At 41.8% G+C, this 20534-nt stretch overlaps 1 protein-coding gene across 1 annotated transcript in view; it reads right to left on the bottom strand.

The window, feature by feature from the left end:
• LOC141509079 (protein-arginine deiminase type-2) overlaps window positions 1–20534 on the bottom strand; it is a 63578-nt gene that overhangs the window by 20751 nt on the left and 22293 nt on the right. The window contains exons 4-10 of the mRNA XM_074218294.1: window positions 17672–17733; window positions 13491–13608; window positions 13097–13222; window positions 7463–7641; window positions 5437–5540; window positions 4413–4524; window positions 1518–1625 (exon numbers count right to left, since the gene is read on the bottom strand). Of these exons, the coding sequence (XP_074074395.1) occupies window positions 1518–1625; window positions 4413–4524; window positions 5437–5540; window positions 7463–7641; window positions 13097–13222; window positions 13491–13608; window positions 17672–17733 (809 nt within the window). The remainder of the gene's footprint in view (window positions 1–1517; window positions 1626–4412; window positions 4525–5436; window positions 5541–7462; window positions 7642–13096; window positions 13223–13490; window positions 13609–17671; window positions 17734–20534) is intronic.

Here is a 20534-nt window from a genome sequence, read left to right as displayed (position 1 = left end):
GAACTCAGTCCATTCCTCTATTAAATGAAGGGGATTAGGCTAGAAGAGTTCTAAAGCTTCAATTCTATCATCTCTAAGGTGGCTTCAATTGTAACTCTAGCCATTAAGTGTTGACTACACTTGGGATCTCTCATATAAACAATGCCATAGTTGGGCCTGAAGCCAAGTTCCAGTTCCCTCTGCCATTGTGAGGCCTCAGGGACAAAGGCAGGGAACGGGGAGGGGGAGGAATTTGGCCTATGCCAGTCATGTTGCAATTCTCCATGAATAGTCATTCTCAGGGGGTGCAGACAAATAACCAGAGCTTAGCACATTCTCGCCTTGAAAATCCTCATTGGCCAAGTGGGCGAGGAGGGGCTCTGGGTGTCTGGGGGCAGCTGGGGAGTTTTACAATGATGGGAACCAGGCATGAAGCATAAAGCGGACAAAGTCAACCTGGCCCAGGCTCCTAGGAACAAGGACAACATTGAGCTCTTGGCCTTGGACCAGGCCAAGAACACTAGAAACAAATGGAGAGAGAGGAGGAGAATTGTGAAGTCTTAGTTTCCAGTCTCCATCAACCTTGGGCTCTTGGTACAATTGGATGTTGGTGCTCACACATGAGGGAGGATGGTGCAGTGGAGAGTGTTAGACTGAGAGTCAGGAGAGCACACATCTCATATAGTAGAGGTAAAACAAGTCACTTCAACCTAAATTTTAATTGTAAAATGAGGGAATTAGTTTCTATGGGGTCTCAGGGCTGTTCCAGTCCTAAATTTACAATCCATTTGAAAAGTCTTTCATTTTACAGATGAGTAAATTGAGACTGAGAATAATGAAGTGCTTTGCCTAAGACCACACAGGGAACAATTGATATGAGACAAGATTCAAATTTAGGATTTTGGACATAGGATTATAGATTTAGAGCTGGAAGGGAGGTCAGCTTTGTTTCAACTACTCCTAATGTGCCACTACTCCCATATGGGTCCTTTCTTGATGTTGCAGCTTTCTGGCCCCAAACACCTCTTCAAGTCTGAAGAGACCATAAAATGTTAGAACTGGAAGAGATCTTAGAGAACGTCAAATTCTCATTTTACAGAGGCCTCAGCTGAGGCCCAGGGGGGTCAAATAACTTGTTATACAAGTTAGTGGTAGCCATGGAACCAGAATCCAGTCTAATGGGTGTTCTTTTTGCTTGGCAAGTTGATTATATAAAGGGAAGGCTTTTGAGGGATCACATTAGGTTTTAAAACTGGGAAGGATTTTAGACATCATCTAGTTGCCTTCCCTTATTTTACAGATGAGGAAACTGAGACCCAGTCTTGACCAAGTTCAAACAGGCAAACTAAGTAGCAGGTTGGAATTTACACTCAGGTCTTCAAAGGCCTTTTCAACCAAGCTGCCTCCTTTACCTGGCTTCTTATATCTTCTATCTCACAGAATTATTATTCTTTGCCATAAATGCCCCCCCCCACTCTGTGGTTGAATGGTGATCCTCCTGCCTTTAAACATAGGCAAGAAGTGCCAGGAAATCTTACCAGGAGTTCTTTCACTGGGAAGTCTTTCAGGTTTCCATCTCGGGGGGAATCTAGGACCACTGGAAAGCCCTTGTGAGGAGCATCAATGTAGCCAAACTCAACTTCATCCTGTTTGGGGAACCAAAATGAGTCATCAGATAGAATCTAGAATTGGGTAGCTAGGTGTCAGAGTGGATGGAGCACCAGCCCTGGAGGCAGGAGGACCTGAATTCAAATTTGATCTCAGAAACTTGATGCCTACTAGCTATGTGACTTTGGGCAAGTCACTTAACCAAAACAAAAAAAAAGATAAGCCTGGGGAGGAGGGGCTGGTCCATCTAGTTTATTTGGCCCATCTGGGTTTGCCCATTGAGGGCATCTACCACTAGGGGCGGCCAGACCTCAGCTTGGGTTAATTCACTTGAGAACACCTTGGCCCTAATTGAATGATAGCATCCATCCATCAGACAGCCTTTGTTCAGAAACAGATCTCATCCTCATCCAAAATTATACATAGGACACCCCCATCTTCACCCCCCATCACTTTTTTTTAGGTTTTTTTTTTTGCAAGGTAAATGGGGTTAAGTGGCTTGTCCAAGGCCACACAGCTAGGTAATTATTAAGTGTCTGAGACCGGATTTGAACCCAGGTACTCCTGCCTCCAGGGCTGGTGCTCTATCTACTGCACCACCTGGCCACTCCTTTTTTCCTTTTATGAGGCAATTGGTTTAAGTGACTTGCCCAAGGTCACACAGCTAGTAAACTGACAATCTCTCCATTGTGCCATCTAGCTGATTCACTTTTCATTAATTCTTAATCTCTCTTGTCCATTCCATTCCATGCCTGGAATGGACTCAGTTAAGAAGCTATCTCCTGCAGGAAGCCCCTTGATCTCACCCTTAACTCCCCAACTCTTTGGAAGTGATTTTCTCTTTCACCAAATTTTCATTCATCTTTTTCTTGAATCTCTCCCGTTCTCTTTGTCCCTTGTATCACATTTATTTAATAACAACAATATTAGCAAATATAGCTACAGAAAGCATTTTACATATATTATCTTATTTAAGCCACATAACAACAGCCCTGGGAAGTAGATGCTATTAGTCCCATTTTATAGATGAAGAGACTGAGAGAGGTTATGTAACTTGCTCAAAGTTATACAACTATCAAATATCTGAGGCAAGATTTGAACTCCCCAGGTCTTCTTAATATCAAGTTAATCACCCTATCCATTACTCCATCTAATGTTTATCATTTATGCTGCCTACCTCCTTATAATCCTATTAGCTTGTAAGCTCCTTGAGAACAGGATCTGTATCATGACTATTCATCTATCCACTGATCTTAGGATTTGAATATCGAAAGCGTGGAAGAAAGCTTTGTACAACTGTGTGATTGTGACCAAGAAGAAGGGCTAAGAAAATAGATCTCTTTCTCTGCAGGGATGTGAGAAGTAACATTGCAAATACTGTCAGATTCAGTTGATATGATACTTTGGGTATTTTTTTGGTAGAACTGCTTTCTTTTAAAAATTATTTCCCACAAGGACCAGCCCTGGATAGGGGAATATACTAGACCCCATGCCTAGAATGGATCCCTCCTCTCCACCCCTATCTCCATTTCATTCTGTTTGTTGATCTGTGCTTTAAGAAGCTCCTCCACTCCTCCAGTGGCATCCTGGGAGTCTGCCAAGGCTATAGGGATAGGATGTGTGGATCAATCACATAACAAGCATTTATTTATTTATTTATTTTCACATAACAAGTATTTAACAGATAGTTGGTGATGCACTGATTGATTAACAAGGAGAGTGGTTAAAAATATAAAACTCATGGACAAAACTTTCAAGGCAGAGTGAAATCAGATTAAACTATCATTGAGAAATGTTTCACAAAATAAATCAAAATATAATACAACATAGATAATGGTAATGGGTCATTTTTCTAGTTCAGTATGATCTGTAGGGATCCCCTTCCATTTGAATTTAGTCCCACTGGTGTAAAAGTTGTTGCTTAAGAAATGTAGGATCAGCAAAGCAGTTGGACTGCTCTTGTAAGTTTTAATGAGACCTGTGTAATATGAAAATAACTAGAGAAAACCTTCAGGATACTGGGCAGACCTGATCTCCTATGAAGGATACATGGGAAGATTTGGGCAAGACGTGGATGTCTCTCAAAGACTGAATGTCCCAGAGCAAGTACCTCTCTCCATTCAGAGAGGAGGATCTTCACCTAAGATTTCCTCTATCAATGGCATCATGTCTGATGTAGGTAGGGAAATGGCCAAGAAACATGAGAAGACATGAGATGAGAATCCTTGAGTAGGATGTGGTTTATCTCCATTGGAAGGAGGACTTGGATCAGGTCCAGGGAAGTACTGAAGAATTATTAACTTAAGGTATGGAGACTGGGTCTGTTATCATCAATCAGACTCTGGTTGTCATTTCACAGATGACAAAAAGGTCAGAGTTGGAAAGGACTTTAGTGGACATCCAATTTCTAACCAAGTGACATAGTGAATAGAGAGTCAGAACAATCTGAATTTGAATCCTGCCTTTGATGCTTACTAACTGGGTGATCTGGGCAAGTCACTTCACTTCTCTGTGCCTTAGTTTATCCATTTGTAAAATCAAGATAAGAATAAACCTACATGCTTGCCTTCTGAATGGATGGGGGAGGGCCAGAAGGATAGAATTTGGAATTTAAAAATAAAAATTAATACAAGAACCCCTACCTAATACTCCCCCCTCCCCAAAAAAGTATAGTATCTACCTTATCAGGGTTGTTGTGAGGATCAAATAAGGTAACATAAATAAAGTGCTTTTCCATTCTTAGAGCTCTTCTTTATATAAATGCTAGCTAGTTATTCAGAATACCCTCCATGTTTCTGACTCTGATCCTGCTGGAGCCTTCTCACCTGGATCCAACGATCCCCACGGTTCATATACTGGAAACAGATCTTAAGCTTGCAGTCGGTTTTCTCTATAAGGTTCTTTATCTCCTTGAGAAACAGGTAGTTGTCCTTCATGCTGAATGGTGCCAGAGAGAGAGCAGGGAGGGGTGAAGAGAGTAGAGCAATGAGGGACCAAGGCTCATTGTATGTATGTTGTGTGTGTGTGTGTGTGTGTGTGTGTGTGTGTGTGTGTGTGTATGTTTATAGCTCCCTCTAGCAGGGATATTTAAATTAAATTTAGGGGAGGGACATTTACATATAGAACTCGTTATCTCCTAAATTCAGACACGCACTTGCTGCTAACACAATGACAAAATAAAAGATTGGTAAAAATACTCCCTAAGGGGTGACCTCATCACCTCCAAGGTCAGTCAAATTTTGCAGATTAAGATCTGTTTACTGGAACCATTCTAGAGTGAGGATGATGGCATCAACAACATCTAGAGATGTCTTTTTCAGTTAAAGGCATCTATTAGCAGTTCACAAGCATTAGATACTCCTACGAGTCAAGTACTGCAATAGGAACCGAGAATACAAATAGAGGGAGAGAGTTCCTATCTTCTCTGAAGACAGAACAAGCAGTACTTTTCATTCATCTCCCTCTATACTCTGTTCTATGGCTTGGTCAAGATTGGTTTGAGTGCTCATTCTTTGGGAGATGGTAAAAAGTGCTGTATGGGGTAATACTGTCGACCTCTCCATATTCAAGGAACACAATTTGATTGATTAGAACGGAGTCTCCATCATTCCTATCATGGGGGAAGAGGGGTAGCTTAGTCTGGGTCCCCAGCATGGCTGCATTTTGATGTTCCAAAAAGGTGAAGACTTTCCTTATTTTCCAAGGACTAAGAGCTAACCCTGGACCTCTCAAGGACTTTTTGAGTCTCATTTAAGGGTAGATTTGGAGGGTCTCAGATGATCCAAAGAAGATCCTTATAATTCCAATCGTTACCCTTGCCTTGGCTAGGTACACCAGACTGTACCTTACCTGCACACTAAAACGGATACAGGAGGCAATGTGTTTGGGGTCATGATCCATGGGGCCACATGGAAAGTCACTGTGTCTGTGTAGATTGGAGTGTGAGGAAGTCCCTAGGAGAGAGAATGGTAAGAGAAATTGATAATTAGGATAACCTCTGGTTAAATCATCTAAAATCAAAGACCTGAGGGAGAACTATTAGTTCTTAATCAATCATTGCACTCTGATGGGGAAACTGATGTGCTTTCCTCTTTAAAGGATGACACTCCTGAGCATATAAATTACTAGGGTAGGGCAATTGGGGTTTTGCCCTAAGGTATTGAATTTAGAGGGTGATGATAGTTCTCATAGACTTCTGGTAGCATAAAAAGAAAAGAACTTAGTCCTCTATCAAGGAAAAAGTTTTCCCCCTTCCTTCTACTTTCTCTTTCTCTATGAGGCAGTTTCCAGTCTCCCCATTTCAACCAAGGGCATGCTGATTGTTCCTGGGTAGAGAACTTCTGGCTAAGGCTCCTCTCCAAAGACCCATGTATGTTGAGAATCTTCATTTATAATTGCAGGTTGTCTCTCAGTGAGGGTGGACTGTTCTGAGATATTTATACTCCCTCTCTCCCCTCCCTTCAAATTCTCCTTGACTGAGATGGCCAAGGTTGGGGAAGGGACCTAGGGTGAGAGGTCACAATCAATGTTAGTAGTCCATGTCCACAATTAAGGGCAAAATCTGGGATCATTTAACTGTTTAGAGTTAACTAGCCCATGTGGACAACTAAACTAATGACATGGGCATGACAGTTAATATGGTTAAGAGAAGGGAGTAAACCTGAGTTTGAGCCTCTGCACTGACTCCAGAGCTCTACTCTGTCCTTAAGCAAATGCATTTCAACTCTCTGAGGTGAAGTTTTCTTACCTGAAAATTGGGGGCAACAATCCTTTACTACCTACCTCCCAGGGTCAGCACAGAGCCCCCAGCAAGGCTTTGTAAACTTTAAAGTGTTCTCTCTTTTTGGCAGAGGTGGGGGACCATAGGTGTGGAACATTGAATATATTAGTTGATGTATTGGCTAAGTTTTAAACTACTTTACCTCTCTTCTTGCTTTTTAACTTTTTGTTATGAGAAATGGCTATCTAGGTTGGAGATGGGAGAGGGACATGTTGGGAAAGGAAGATGATATTTGAAAAAAATTAATAAAAAATTAAAAAACCCTATAAAGTCTAATGAGCACTTTCATTTAAATACACACTAGACATTATTTTATTAGAGTTTGCTGAATGTATTGTTTGAAAACTATCCATATTCTGACTTAGAGGCATGAGGGCAGGAATCAGACTGGAGCCTTAGAAATCAGTAACAGAGCTCAGAGACACATGGCCCACCTGAGGTTTCCTAGTATCGTAGGCAAGTGTGGGCTGGACACCTGATTTGAAGTCAGGACACTTGACTCTGTTATTTCTTAGCTGTGTGACCCTGGCCACTTGTCTCTAAAATGGGGATAATAACTCTAACTACATGAAGCTAGGAGCTTTAAAACTTTAAAACACTTAGGAAATGGGAAGATCAGGGTGGCAACCTTCCTAGTCAACCATTTTCCTCAATGATAGAGAGGAAAAAGAAGTCCTGGGTTCAAATCCTGACTCCACTTAATCTCTGAAGCAACTTTCATCTGTAAAATGGATTGGACTAGATAGTCGTTAGGATTTAAAGGTATGACATGAATTGTTAGGTATTATTTTTACAGTTCCAGTTGAATTGGAGGATAAAATTGAAGGCAGAAATAATGGCAGACTTGAAGCCTGGGGTATACTTGGTAGGAGTTCATGTCCAAGAGCCTGACCCTATTGGCTCCCTTCTGGGAAGGATGGAAACTTGACTTTTGCCATCTTGGGGAATGCTCCGGCTACTCTTGGGAATGCTTTCTAACCTTGGCCTCCTCTTCCCTTCCTTTTCTCTTCTTTTTTCTTTCTTCTTTTACCTCCTGGGAAGTTGTCTTCTACTCCCCCCACCTTCCATCCTTTCCCACAGCCTATGCCCTCTCACCTCCATCAAAGGTTCCAACAGGCTGAGGTGGATAGAGACCAGGCCTGAGAAACTCTCATCAGGGAAACGGAGGCCTTCCACAAAGAATTCCAACTCAGCTTTGCCGCCTGTGTACTTTACCACATGGAAGAGCTTGTGCCGGCCGAGAATGTGCATGTAACGCTGGCCAAAGAATGGGTCTGGAAGGAAAATGAACTGTTAGGAAGAGAAAGTCCCAGAGGGAGGACCCCTGGAGGGGCTCATACCAAGGTGGGGAGAGAATTTTTAAATGTAACTGGGCTAGCTGAGAAGGGAAGGAGAGAGAAGACAAAAAAGAACAGGGATTTGTCCTATAGTTAGGTTATAAAATACCTCCTGGAATAATCCAGAGGCTTGAGTTCAAGTCTCTAATCAGGCATGTGACCTTGTGCAAGTCACAGAACCTTTGTGAGCCTCAGTTTCCTCCTTGTTGAATAAAGGGGATTGGGCTAGAAGACCACAGGATTTGGAGCTGGAGAGATCATTTATTTCAATTTCTCATTTCACAAGAGGAAGAAATGGAATCTCAGAGAAGTTATGCCCAAGAGGATCCAGTCAGTAAACAGGAGAGTTATATTTTCAACTCTGGACCCCTGACTCTATATCCTGTGTTCATTCCACTAGATCATACTATCTTGAATCCTTTCCAACTCTGACATTTCCTATTACAAAGGCTTTTTAATCGATTAGTTGGCAAGCATTTATTAAGCTTCTACTATGGACTCTACATAATTTTCTTGGTTGCAAAGGTAGTACTAGTGGCATTAATAGAGGGAATATCCTTACTGGGATTTACCCTAATGAATCTCTCTCTCTCTCTCTCTCTCTCTCTCTCTCTCTCTCTCTCTCCTCTTCCTTATTTCTTCTCCTCCTCCTCTTTCTTCTCTTTCTCTCCCCATCTCTGTTTTTCTGTTTATTCTTCTTTTTTCCTCTCTCACTTCTCTTTTTCTGTTTTCCTGCCTATCCATTTACCTGTTTCTCCCCACACACATGTGTATCTATATATTGTTATCTATCTATCTATCATCTATCTATCTATCTATCTATCTATCTATCTATCTATCTATCATCTATCTATCCATCTGCCTACATCTATCTATCTATCCATCTATCTATCTATCTATCCATCTATCTATCTATCTATCTATCTATCTATCCATCTGCCTGCATGCCTGTCCATTCATCTGTCTGTCTGTCTGTCTATTTATATCCTAATGAATATATAAACTGATCCATTGATCCAGTTAAAAAATGTGGCAGGTTCTGTGCTGGGCCCTAGATACAGATATCAAAGTGAGACAATAGCTTACATTCGGCTGGGGGTTACATACTATTCATAAATAGGGAACTATCTGGCATAAACATACTGTGCTTGGAAGTGGGGCTCCTGGCTCTACCAGCAAAGACAGTTAGTAATTAGTAGTGAACTTGGACCTCAGACCCGAGCTGGGTGATCTTGAACAAATCACTTAACCTCTCTGTGCCTTATTTTCTTCATTTGAAAAAATGAAATAAACATTTATCAGTTTCCTACAATGGACCAGGCATTCTGCTAAGCATTTCACAAATAGCTTATATGAGTCTCACAACAATCCTGAGAGGTAGGTGCTATTATTATTATTATTACAGTTGAGGAAACTGAGGAAGAGGGAGATTAAAGTGATTTGCTCAAGATGATACAACTAGTAAGTATCTGAGCTCAGATTTGCTGGAGATCTTGTTCAACTGCCTAAAGTAAAGGACCTGACTCAGTGATTCTAGGGTCCCTTCTAGTCGTAGAGAGCGCACACATCCGTGGCTTGGGAGAATCAGGAAAGTCTCTGGGAGGAGGTGCCTGCCACCTGAGGGGAAAGTTATGAAGAGTCAGGAATATCAGGAGAAGGAGACTAGGGAGAAAGGATGTCCAGACTTGCTGATTTGGTTTAACCTTTCATTCCTTAAGGCTTCTTCCTGCTCTACTGCCTACTGATGCTCTAAGGCTGCTCTTGGTTGTGACAATCTAGGTTCCAACTTTTTATGTTCCATCATCCTTTCCACCTTGGCTACTGACTAAATTATTTCACCTGAAGGTGCTAAGGCCAGGCTAATCCGGGCAATTACCCATCCTACCGGGAGCACAATGGCACTGCCAGGCTTTCTACTTGTGCTCTCAGCAATGTTTCCAGTGATATTCTGGGTAAACCTCCAACTCCAAAGGTCAGAGGGCTGGGGGAGGGGAAGGTGGGAGGGAAAGCTGAGTCATGCCCACTATAGATACCAGATCCTCAGTTGAATGACTCTGGTTTCCCGGGGAGAGGCCAAGGATGCCCAGAGAAGAAAGCCAGGCATTGGGTTGGATTGGAAAGGCAGGGCCACAGCCATTGGGTTTCAAACCATCTTTCCTTCTTCAGTGGCTGTGGGCAGAATCCGAGCCTCTGAATCTTAATTTAGTTTTTCTTTCAGGGCCCTTGGCCACCATCCAAAGGTGGGGACAATCCTGGCATTGTCTGAAGGAGACCAGCCCCTGCCTCTCTACCAGAACCTTTCTACTTATTCCCCCTCTGGCTCTCTCTTCCAGCAAAGATCAACAATGTCCTTCTGTGGAGCTTTCCGGTGTCACAGGGCCTCTGGCCTGGAGCCAGACTTGGAGGTCAACCTGAGTTGCCAGCCTTCCTCTCCATCAGCTGGACTCAGCATCACAGTATGGAGGGTTGGGAGGCATCTTGGAGATTACTGAAGTCAACCTTCCCATTTTGCAACTAAGAGTGACTTATCTAAGTTCACACAGATAGCAAGGGGGTAGAACCTGATTTGGGACCAAGCAGACCTTCAACTTCCAAAGTCACTGCTCTTCCTATTTGATATTCTGCCTCCCATTTTAGGGCGGATGCTAAGCAGCACTGCAAATATCTAAGAAGATGAAGATGAATCCCAACTTGTGCATCTGTTTGTGGTTTAACCAATAGTCTTACGGTCTAGCTCAGGCTAAACTTTTTCTAAGCAAGAGTGATAAACACATTCTAGATACTTGAAATGCAATGTTGACAATGACTCCCTCTTCTTCATAGGATTAAAAGCAAGCTCCTTAGTCATCCAAGTCTTCGATAGGCACAACTATGGATAGAGTACCTGCTGTTAGGAGTTCAAATCCAGCCTCAGTCACTTACTAACTGTGTGGCCCCAGGCAAGTCACTTGCCTCAGTTTCTTCACCTATAAAATGGGAATAATATTGGCACTTAACCTACAGGATTGTAGTGAGGATCAAATGAGTATAGTCATAAAGACTTAACATAGTGATTGGGGCTATATTGGGCACCTAGGTGACACAGTGACTAGAGTGCCAGTCCTGGAGTCAGGAAGATCTGAGTTCAAATTTCATCACAGACATTTTTGAACTGTGGGATCCTGGGCAAATCATTTCACCTTGTTTGCCTTAGTTTGTGCCTTCAACATAGAAGGTTGAATTTGGCATCATTAGACCTGGTTTCCTATCCTAACTTTGTGATATTGGTAAGTAACTTAGTAACTTAGAGGCTGTATTTGAATTCAGGCCTTCCTGATTCCAGGCCAGGTCCTCTACACACTGTGCCTTGGCATTGAATAAGCAATTTAATAAATGCTGGTTGACTGGTGCTAAGTGTGGTAGATAAAAGGAAGGGAAAAACCCCATTCCCTGTCCTGAAGGAACTTTCATTTTAATGATGGAGAGCTTAACCTGGAGTTGTACTCCTCAGGTCATAGGTTTAGATCAGGAAAGAATTTTGGAGGCCATGGAGTCCCACTCCTCATTTTATAGAGGAAACCAAAGAAGAAAAGTTAAAGGATTTACCCAGGGTCACTTGGCTATGAAAGGTCAAAGGTAAGATCTGAACCCAGATCTGGATTCTAAGTCTGGTGAATGGAAACCTTCCTGCCTTATGAGACCAAGGCTGGAAATGATAGGGAACCAGGGCGGCTAGGTGGCGCAGTGGATAGAGCACCAGCCCTGGATTCAGGAGTACCTGAGTTCAAATCTGGCCTCAGACACTTAATAATTACCTAGCTGTGTGGTCTTGGGCAAGCCACTTAACCCCATTGCATTGCAAAAAAAAATCTTAAAAAAAATGATAAGGAACTGTCAGAAGTTCCAGAAGGCAAGGCCAGGTCCTTCGGCCAGCATTTCCTTACCCCCAAGGCTTAGGAAAACAGATTTCCTTCTATCTTCTATCTTTGCTGCAGGAGGCATTTGAGCCTATCCAAGTTGTATCCAAGAATTACCTTATCCTCATGGCAACCTGGCCCAGAACAGGATAAACATCAACATCTTCTGCCCAGAGTGGACAGTAGGGTCAGCCTGGCACCCTCTGGGGTCACTACCCTGGGAGCTGGCTGGAGTTGAAGGTGGATCAGGAAAGTGGCAGATGCCTGGCATTGCCTTCCACATACCCATGCCCCCAATAAGTCTGGGGTATCTAGATAGATATTTAACTTTGATTATAGAATCATAGAATATCTGAACTGGTTATGATCTCAAAAAGCATACAGTCTAATCCTCATTTTATAGAGGGGGGAAACTGAGACCCAGAGAGGGGGGGAGGGTCTTGTCTTTGATGACAAGGCTGGTGCCTCTGGCTCTTGGAAGGTTCTGAGAATATTCTTGGTATTAGCCTTCAGTGAACTGGTAGAACTTTCCAGAGAATAGGGTTTTTGGTGAATGGAAGGAGGAAAATAAACATTTATTAAACTTCTAGTATTCTAAATTCCTTTCCAAGACAACTTATGAGCCTCATTTTAAAGCCGAGGAAACGGAGGTAGACAGAAGTAACATGATTTGTTCAGGGTCACTCAGTAAGCATCTGAGTTGTATTTGAACTCAGGTTTTTGTGACTTCAGGTCTATCCTATTGCTGGAACAATTGTTCTGCCTAGCTTCCTTTAGACCTTTATGGCTTGGTCTCATAGCTTCAGGAGTCTTAGTCTCACAGTTGCTGCTTCTTCGAGAAGTCAAGTCTGGTCTCAGGGGTGGCAGAGATGGTCTTTTCCCCAAGTTTTACCCTTTCATTTCATTAGCATGATTGAGTGCATGGATGTTTCTGGAAATGCTCATCTTGTTCAAAGGAGATGAATGGACTTGTAAATGTCACAGGCAGATTTTTAAGGGCCTATTCTGTTCTAAGGATTCTGCTATCCTATGCTCTAAGGGGTCTCTTAACCTGGCATCCTTTGTTCTAAGGCCTTCCCAATTCTCACATCCCTTGTTCTAAGGACTCTCCCAGTTCTGACATTCTGTGTTCTAAGGACCCTTCCAGCTCTGACATCCTGGGTTCTAAGGGACCCCCCAGAGCTGACATTCTGTGTTCCAAGCCCCACCCTCGCCCAGCTTTGACATTCTGTATTCTAAAGGGCCTTCCCTGATCTGACATTATATGAAATCTCACTAGTGAATAATCACCTGGTTATATCCTGCTGTTTCCTTCTTATTTAACTCTTTTGTATGAGTAAGTTGGAGTTTTTTCTATCTGTGATAAACAGAGTTGGTTGGGTTTAGGGCACAGGGCTGACTTATAGGAGCTACTCAGTAAATTTAAGTTTTTGATTTGTGTAGTTGCCCAGAGGGAGATCTAGGGTTGCGGACTGGGAAACTGGGGTCATACTCACTATCCACATAGAACACGCCCACTTTGTCCGAGTCACCCATGGAAATGTAGAGAACCATTTCATAGCCTGTTGGGAGCTGATTGGGGCCGTTGGTCCTCAGGATCATCCGAGACATGTCCTTCAGGTCTATGGGGGAACAGGAAAGACAGAGGATTGGTGAGAGGGGGATGTTGTCAGGGTCCCTTGTCCCTGTGTCCCCTTCTTATTTACCCAGTAATTACAAGATATTGATACCATATCTGTTCAGATCAGAATAACCAGGCACAGTTCTCCCAAACTGCCCCTCTCTTCCCTTTTGACTCTCAAGAAAAAGAAAAAAAAAGATACCATCATTCCTTCTTTTTCACATGTTGCTCACCCTACCTAATGGATCCCTTGTACCCATTTCTAATACCTTCTCTGCTGTAGATCTTCTCATCTTTGCAATCTTCCTTTGGCAACCAGGGGATCTCCCTGTCACAGTTCACCAGCAGGATGGCCCCATGGCCATCAGGGCCCCAGGTCCAGGATGCCTGTAGACAAGGGAAGCCAGGCCATCAGGTGAATATCAAACCCTGTTCCTTTTACCCCTGAGAAGCCCAATACAAGCTAATTCCCCCCACCCTATAAAACATCTTATGATGAGGTGAGGTGATGTTGTCCTTCATTCTCAAAGAAGACCATGACATCAGGGAGGTGATGCCATGACAAGCACATGAATTGGATTTGAGTGAGGGGGGCTGTGCTAATTCACCAGCCTCACTTTCTCCTCCAGAGCCATCTGGGTCCAATGGTCAGATATGAATCAGGATGACTGGAGATTTCCTGGGATATGAGGCAATCAGGGTTAAGCAACTTGCCCAAGGCCATACAACTAGTAAGTGGCAAGAGTTTGAGTCTGGATTTGAACTTCCATCCTTCTAACTCCAAGGCCAGTGCTTTATTCACTGTGATACTCAAGAATAGGGGCATTTCAATGGAATTTTCAGCCAGAAGGACCTTTATCCATTCCTTAATTTTACAATGGAGGAAACTGAGGCATGGATCAGGGAAAGGAACTCTGATTTGAACCTAAGCATCTGATTTTCAATCCAATGCTCTTTCCATCATATACATACATACACATATATATTATATATATAATATATATATGCATGTATGTATATTGCTTTGGAGAAGGGTCATCTCTGTGGGCATTTTGAGCATTGGCCCCAGGGTCCAGAGAGAGACTCATAGTTGACTGAAGTAAGAAGGGCAGAGATAGAGTCAGTGGTCAACTCCAGTTCTATTCTTCCCTCCCTAGGGACCTAGAGACCGAATAGATTAAGCTAGAGATCAAGGGCATCCTAGGAGCAGCGCAATGAATCAGGAGACTTGAGACAACATCTTGGCTCTGACAGAAGTCATGTCACATGACCATATCTCTGGGTCTCAGTTTACCCATATATAAAACAGAACTAATAATATCTACACTCATCATTCCATTCAAAAGCATTTAGAAAGTTCCCACACCAAGACAAAATGAAAGTCTTTGTCTTCAAGGACATTACAGCCTATTGGGAGAGATAACACATACACATTTAAGTATGTATAGGATAATAAAATTAGGGTTTTTCAGAGGCATTAGCTGGAGGATTAGGAAAGACTTTAAGTAGTAGTGGTATCTGAACTGGGCTTTGAAGACAACTAAAAGAAGGAAGTGCACTTCAAGCTTGGAGGAGGGGGAGAAGGGCCTCGAGACAGAAGTTCAAGGATCTGGGTTCAAATCCTAGTTCTGCCATATATTGCATAACCTCAGAAAAAAAATTGTTCATTGTCAAATTAGTTTTCCCACTTGTTAGATGGGGATGTTTAAGATATCCCTTACCTCCCAGGGTACCAAACACATAGTAGGTGCTTTATGAAAGCTCAATGGTTCACTGAACAACCCTGTGTAGAGATATTATAGATATTATGGACATTTTACAGAGGAAGAAACTGAGGCCCAATGACTTGTCATTAGTGTCTAGTGTTTGTGGCTTACATAACTAGTATCAGAGAAAGGATTTGAAACCTGGTATCTCCTGACTCTAAAATCAATGATTCCTTCTGCCTTTGCCTCCATGTCACCATGCTACCTCATTGCCTCATGTGAGCAAGGGGCTTTGGTGAACTTTTCTTAGAGAAGGGGATTTGGTTCTAAACTGAACTAAAAGCAGACATTTCTTATCAGGGCAACACAGGTTCATAGATTTAGAACTGGTTGGGACTTTAGAGGTTATCCAACATCTTCATTTTGTTACTTTTTTTTAAGCTATTTTTTTTCTTTTTCTTTTTAGTGAGGCAATGGGGTTAAGTGACTTGCCCAAAGTCACACAATTAGTAAGGACCAAGTGTCTGAGATCACATTTGAACTCAGATCTTTCTGACTCCAAGGCCAGTGCTCTATCCATGTACCACCTAGCTGCCCCCAAATTGTTTTTCATTGAAGAAAAATTCACCTTAATAAAACCCTTTTAAGAAACATGAGTAATTTTGAAAGACACCTTCCCATATTGGTCATATCCGAAATATGTCTCTTTCTATACCTATAATCTATCACCTTTCTGTGAAAAGTTAGCTAGACAGCATGCTTTATTATGATTCTTTTGGAATCATGGCTGCTTATTGAACTGATCAGAATTCTTATATTTTTCAAAGCTTGTCTTTACAATGTTGCTGTTATGTATACATTGTTCTCTTGGTTCTGTTCTCTTCATTTTGTATCAGTTCAGACAAATCTTTTTAGGCTTCTCTAAAACTGATCATTTCTTACAGAACAATAGCATCCCAAACTTCTTTTTCTAAAAGATAAAACTGGAGCCCAGAGAGTCTAAAATAGTATAGGTAGATGGAATTTTGAATCCAGTGGGGCCTGAGGTCCCTTATTTTGGCCCTGGGCACTGACCTTGTCTGATCTAGCACAAATGTCCCCTCCTGCCTCTGGGAGGCAGACTTGTCAGCTGACTTTGTTTTATTGGGAGAAGGGAAGGTACAGAAGCTTTCAGTGGGAGATCATGAGATGACAAAGTTCATCAACCACTTGTCAATGCAGAGAAATGGAGTCCAAGAGAGGGGGCGTGATATAATTAAGGTCACATAGCCCATTTATCAAAGACTTGGACAGAGGCCCCTGCCTCCCACTCCCCATTCAGCAATCCACCGTGATTTAGGGTTACACAGACAGGCTTTCTTTTAATGTGTTCTGGCTCGAAACCTAGACAATGAGGCTTTCTACAGGGCAGGTTTCTATTTTGGCTGACTCTAGGAAGCACGATTTATTGGGTGCTAAATTTGAAAGGGCACCACTGTCCCTGGAGGCTGTGCTTTCTTTCATCCCTAACAGTCTTATGACCTCTTCACTCCTTGATGTATAGTGGGAGTGAGAAGATAGAGAGAGGGCTGGGGAAAGCACTGGATCTGGCATTTTGGAGCTTCTGGTGTCTAATTCTAGAACTGTTATTGTTTTACCTTGAGATTGTTACTTACACCCTCTGGGCCAGGTTTCTACATCTGTAAAATGGGAGTTCTCTGGAGACAGGGCCTGTACTTTCCTTCTTCAATTTGAGAGTGATTCCCAGCTAGCTTATGTCTCTGACTCAGATCCCTCACTACCACCTGGGGCCTAAGGGTCTTCATTAGTGAGGACATTCTGTCCCAACTCAGACCCAGAATTCTGCTCCCTGGCCTTCTTCATGAGAGGCTTCCCTATGCATAGGGTCGCCCTTCTTTCTTATTTAGAAGTGATGTCTAGGGGCGGCTAGGTGGCTAGTGCCGGCCCTGGAGTCAGGAGTACCTGGGTTCAAATCTGGTCTCAGACACTTAATATACCTAGCTGTGTGGCCTTGGGCAAGCCACTTAACCCCATTTGCCTTGCCAAAAAACCCTAAAAAAAAAAGAAGTGATGTCTAGAAATAAAAAAACAAAATATATCCTTTATACATCACCTTTTTCACACTTTATATCATCTTTATATATATATCACTTTAAGGTTTGTAAAATGTTGTACTTGCTACCACATTTGCTCTTTTAGAGTATATACTTCTTAAGGTCAGAGATAGTTTTTCTTCCTTTTTTCCTTCTTTTTTCCTTCCTTCCTTCCTTTTCCTTTTTATAATTTGCATCCTAGCACCAAGGACAGTGCTAGGAATAGTTAGCATACTTAAAAAGACCATCACTCAATCATTCATGCATATATTCATTTCTCCCCCTTCAGTTTGGGAATTTCCTGAGGCCAAGAACTAAATTATCCTCTCCACCCAAGACTGGGAACACAATAAAGGCAAGAACTCAGTCTCCCTATAAATACCTGGGAAAAGGCTCTGTTCACTGGGCTTATTGAGAGAAGTGAGAAGAAAGATTTATTAAGTGTTTGTGTTAAGAACTTACAATTATTATCTCAGTTGATCCTCTCAACAGCCCTGGCATGGCAGTGCGATTATTGTCCCAATTTTGTGAGTGAGGAAACTGAGGCAGGCAGAGGTAATTGCAATCCTTGATGTGAACTGACCCACTGGTCACCAGTTACTGGGGCATTAAGTCCTACTGGGCATGGCGGCAACTAGAATGCTGACTTACCTTCTTAGGATTGTTCTTTTCCACAATTCCATCTCGGTCTGCATCCACGTCTAGGGAGATCTCTGTGAATAAGACACAGTCATTGGGCTTCCTGATCTGGGCTGTCAGGGGCTGCTCCTGGGCTGACAGACAGAAGGGAGGAGACCTCCCTTCTTCTCTGGGACTAGGAAGGGAGGAACTGCATCTCACTTGAATAGTCTTTACCCTCTCTCTTTCCCTCACCTCCTTCATTTCCCAGGCTAGCTCGGAGAGACTTTATTGGGGTCATTTAAGTTAGCCTTGATCTGATCAGAGGATCAATTATTTTTAAAAATTGTTTTTATTTATTAAGGCAATGGGGGTTAAGTGGCTTGCCCAAGGTCACACAGTTAGGCAATTATTAAGTGTCTGAGGCCGAATTTGAATTTAGATCCTCTTGACTCCAAGGCCAGTGCTCTATCCACTACACAATCTAGTTGCCCTTATGAGGACCAATTGTGATCCAAAAACCTGGGATTCAGAGAGTACAAACATTTTATTCCCATTTTACAGATTAGGAAACCAAGTCTTTGTATCCCTTAGTGCCCAATAGATGTTTAATAAATGCTTATTAAAGCAATGTTATTCAATGGATTGTGAATGACTTAATACAATGATGCAAGACAATCCCAAATGACTAATGGTGAAGTATGCTGTCTGTCTCTAGAGAGAGGTGATATTGTTTGAATGCTGACTGGAGCATGCTGCTTTTCCCTCCCTCCCTCCCTTCCTCCCTTCCTCCCTTCCTCCCTCCCTCCCTTCCTTCCTTCCTTCCTTCCTTCCTTCCTTCCTTCCTTCCTTCCTTCCTTCCTTTCCTTCTTTCTTTCCTTCTCTCTCTCTCTCTCTCTCTCTCTTCCTTCCCTCCTTTCTCTTTTATTTGAATCTTCTTATCTTCTTGTACAAAATGAAAAGTATGGAAATATTTTACATGATTGCATATATATATATATATATATATATATATATATATATATATAAAACCTATATCTGATTGCTTACCATTTTAGGGAAGGGGAAGGGAAGGGAGGGAGGATGGAATTTGGAATTCAAAATTTCAAAAATGTTAAAAAAATTTTTAACATGTATTTTGGGTAAAAATATTGTTATCATAAATTAATAGTGTAAATAACATTTTAATAAAATTAACTTAATAACCTAGTATCAAAATCATAATAAAACATTATTTATAAGTATAATTTATAATATAATTATATGTTGCATATTATACTACATATAATTATATAACCACACAAACTATATATCACATATCATATTATCATAATATATTGTTATATATTAATTTATGTAATTATATTGTATTATGTGATAAACTAATTTAATAATTAAAATTAATCATGATTAAATTAATATATTAAAGAAACACATTTAAAAATATGCCTGTTGATAAATTGAATGGTCTATGCAGAGATGGGAATTCATGGTAGTGGGAATGCCCTTTAAGGCACTAGAGAAATTAGTATTATTGATTTTAGTATTATTGACTCCTTTAAGGTCTCCTAGCTAGTCTCAGAATCACAACTTGAACTGGGGTTCTCAGAACTTTGAGTCTAATGCTCATCAGACCTCACCACCCCTCCACCAGACTGAAAACTACTCCCTTAACCTACTCTACTGCTATTCTTATGGCTGCTGCTGCATCATCTATCCCTCCTCCTGTTAGATGACAATCATATAATGTGTTTGAGGCCAGATTTGACTCCAAGTGATCTATCTACTTCACCACCTAGCTTCTCCACCTTGGGAGACAGTGAATTCTTTATCTACAGAAGCCTTCACAAAGAGATTGGCAAACAGTTGCCATTTATTAAGCACCTAGTATGTGTTTGAGATTGAGCCAGATTGGACACCTCTTTTATATCATCCTTGACAAGTGGTTCCCTGTTCAATTGTTAGTTGAACCAGATTCTTCTTGAGATAATTTCCATCTCTGAGATTCTTAGCCCATTTCAGCAGTACCTTAGATAATATAAAATCCAATCTACCCCTGTCTGCTACCTAAATGTAGAATTCAATAATAGAAACAACTCACATTTCTGTAATACTTTAAGGCTTATGAAACATTTTCCTCATAAAAACTCCACTGAAGTAGCTAGTCCTATTGAACAGATGAGAAAAACCGAGGGCCAGAGAATTTAATGGCAATCCTTGCTAAGCTAGAGACTCCTGCTCAGATACAAAATAGACTACCTCTCCTCAGAATTCCATTCTGATTCCTTAGAGGCACCATGGAGGAAAAGAACATGGTCATGGGCTCCTGCCCAGGGAACCTGCCAGGAGTCTTACCCTTCAACTGAGCATGACCTGAAGCTTCAGACTCCAGTGGAGATGGGAGCATTTCTAGGTCAGTTCTATTGGCAAGGGCTCTCATCTCCTTGGGTGAGGGAGAAGAGGAGGGTCCTAACACAAGAGGGATCTCTCAAAGAGACAGATTTCTCCCACAAATGGTTCAGAATTTCTGTCTAATCCACTGAACAGTATATGTTTCAAAGTGGTATCTTCTAGGATATTTGGGAATAGTCTTTAGAGCCAAGCTTATCAGTCACAAAGGAGAAGTTCTCTTATTTATGATATATTTAGACCCCTGGATTAGGTCTCAGAGGGCATGGTTTTGAATCCCAAATTTACCACTTGGGAGGTAGATGGACCTTAGCTTTCCCAATGGGAGAGTTTTTATGACTGGTTTTTGACTTCATATGGTGCTCCCCAGTCTGCTTGTTGGCCTCACCTCATTATCTAGAATGCCATCCCTCCTCTGCTGTGGTCTCTTAGTCACAATGGCTTTCCTCAAAACTTAGATTGAGTACCATCTTCAACAAGAAGACCT

The sequence above is a fragment of the Macrotis lagotis genome, chromosome 1 (genome assembly GCF_037893015.1).
Source record: "Macrotis lagotis isolate mMagLag1 chromosome 1, bilby.v1.9.chrom.fasta, whole genome shotgun sequence".
Taxonomy (NCBI): domain Eukaryota; kingdom Metazoa; phylum Chordata; class Mammalia; order Peramelemorphia; family Peramelidae; genus Macrotis; species Macrotis lagotis.
This window is presented reverse-complemented; position numbering and strand designations above follow the sequence as displayed.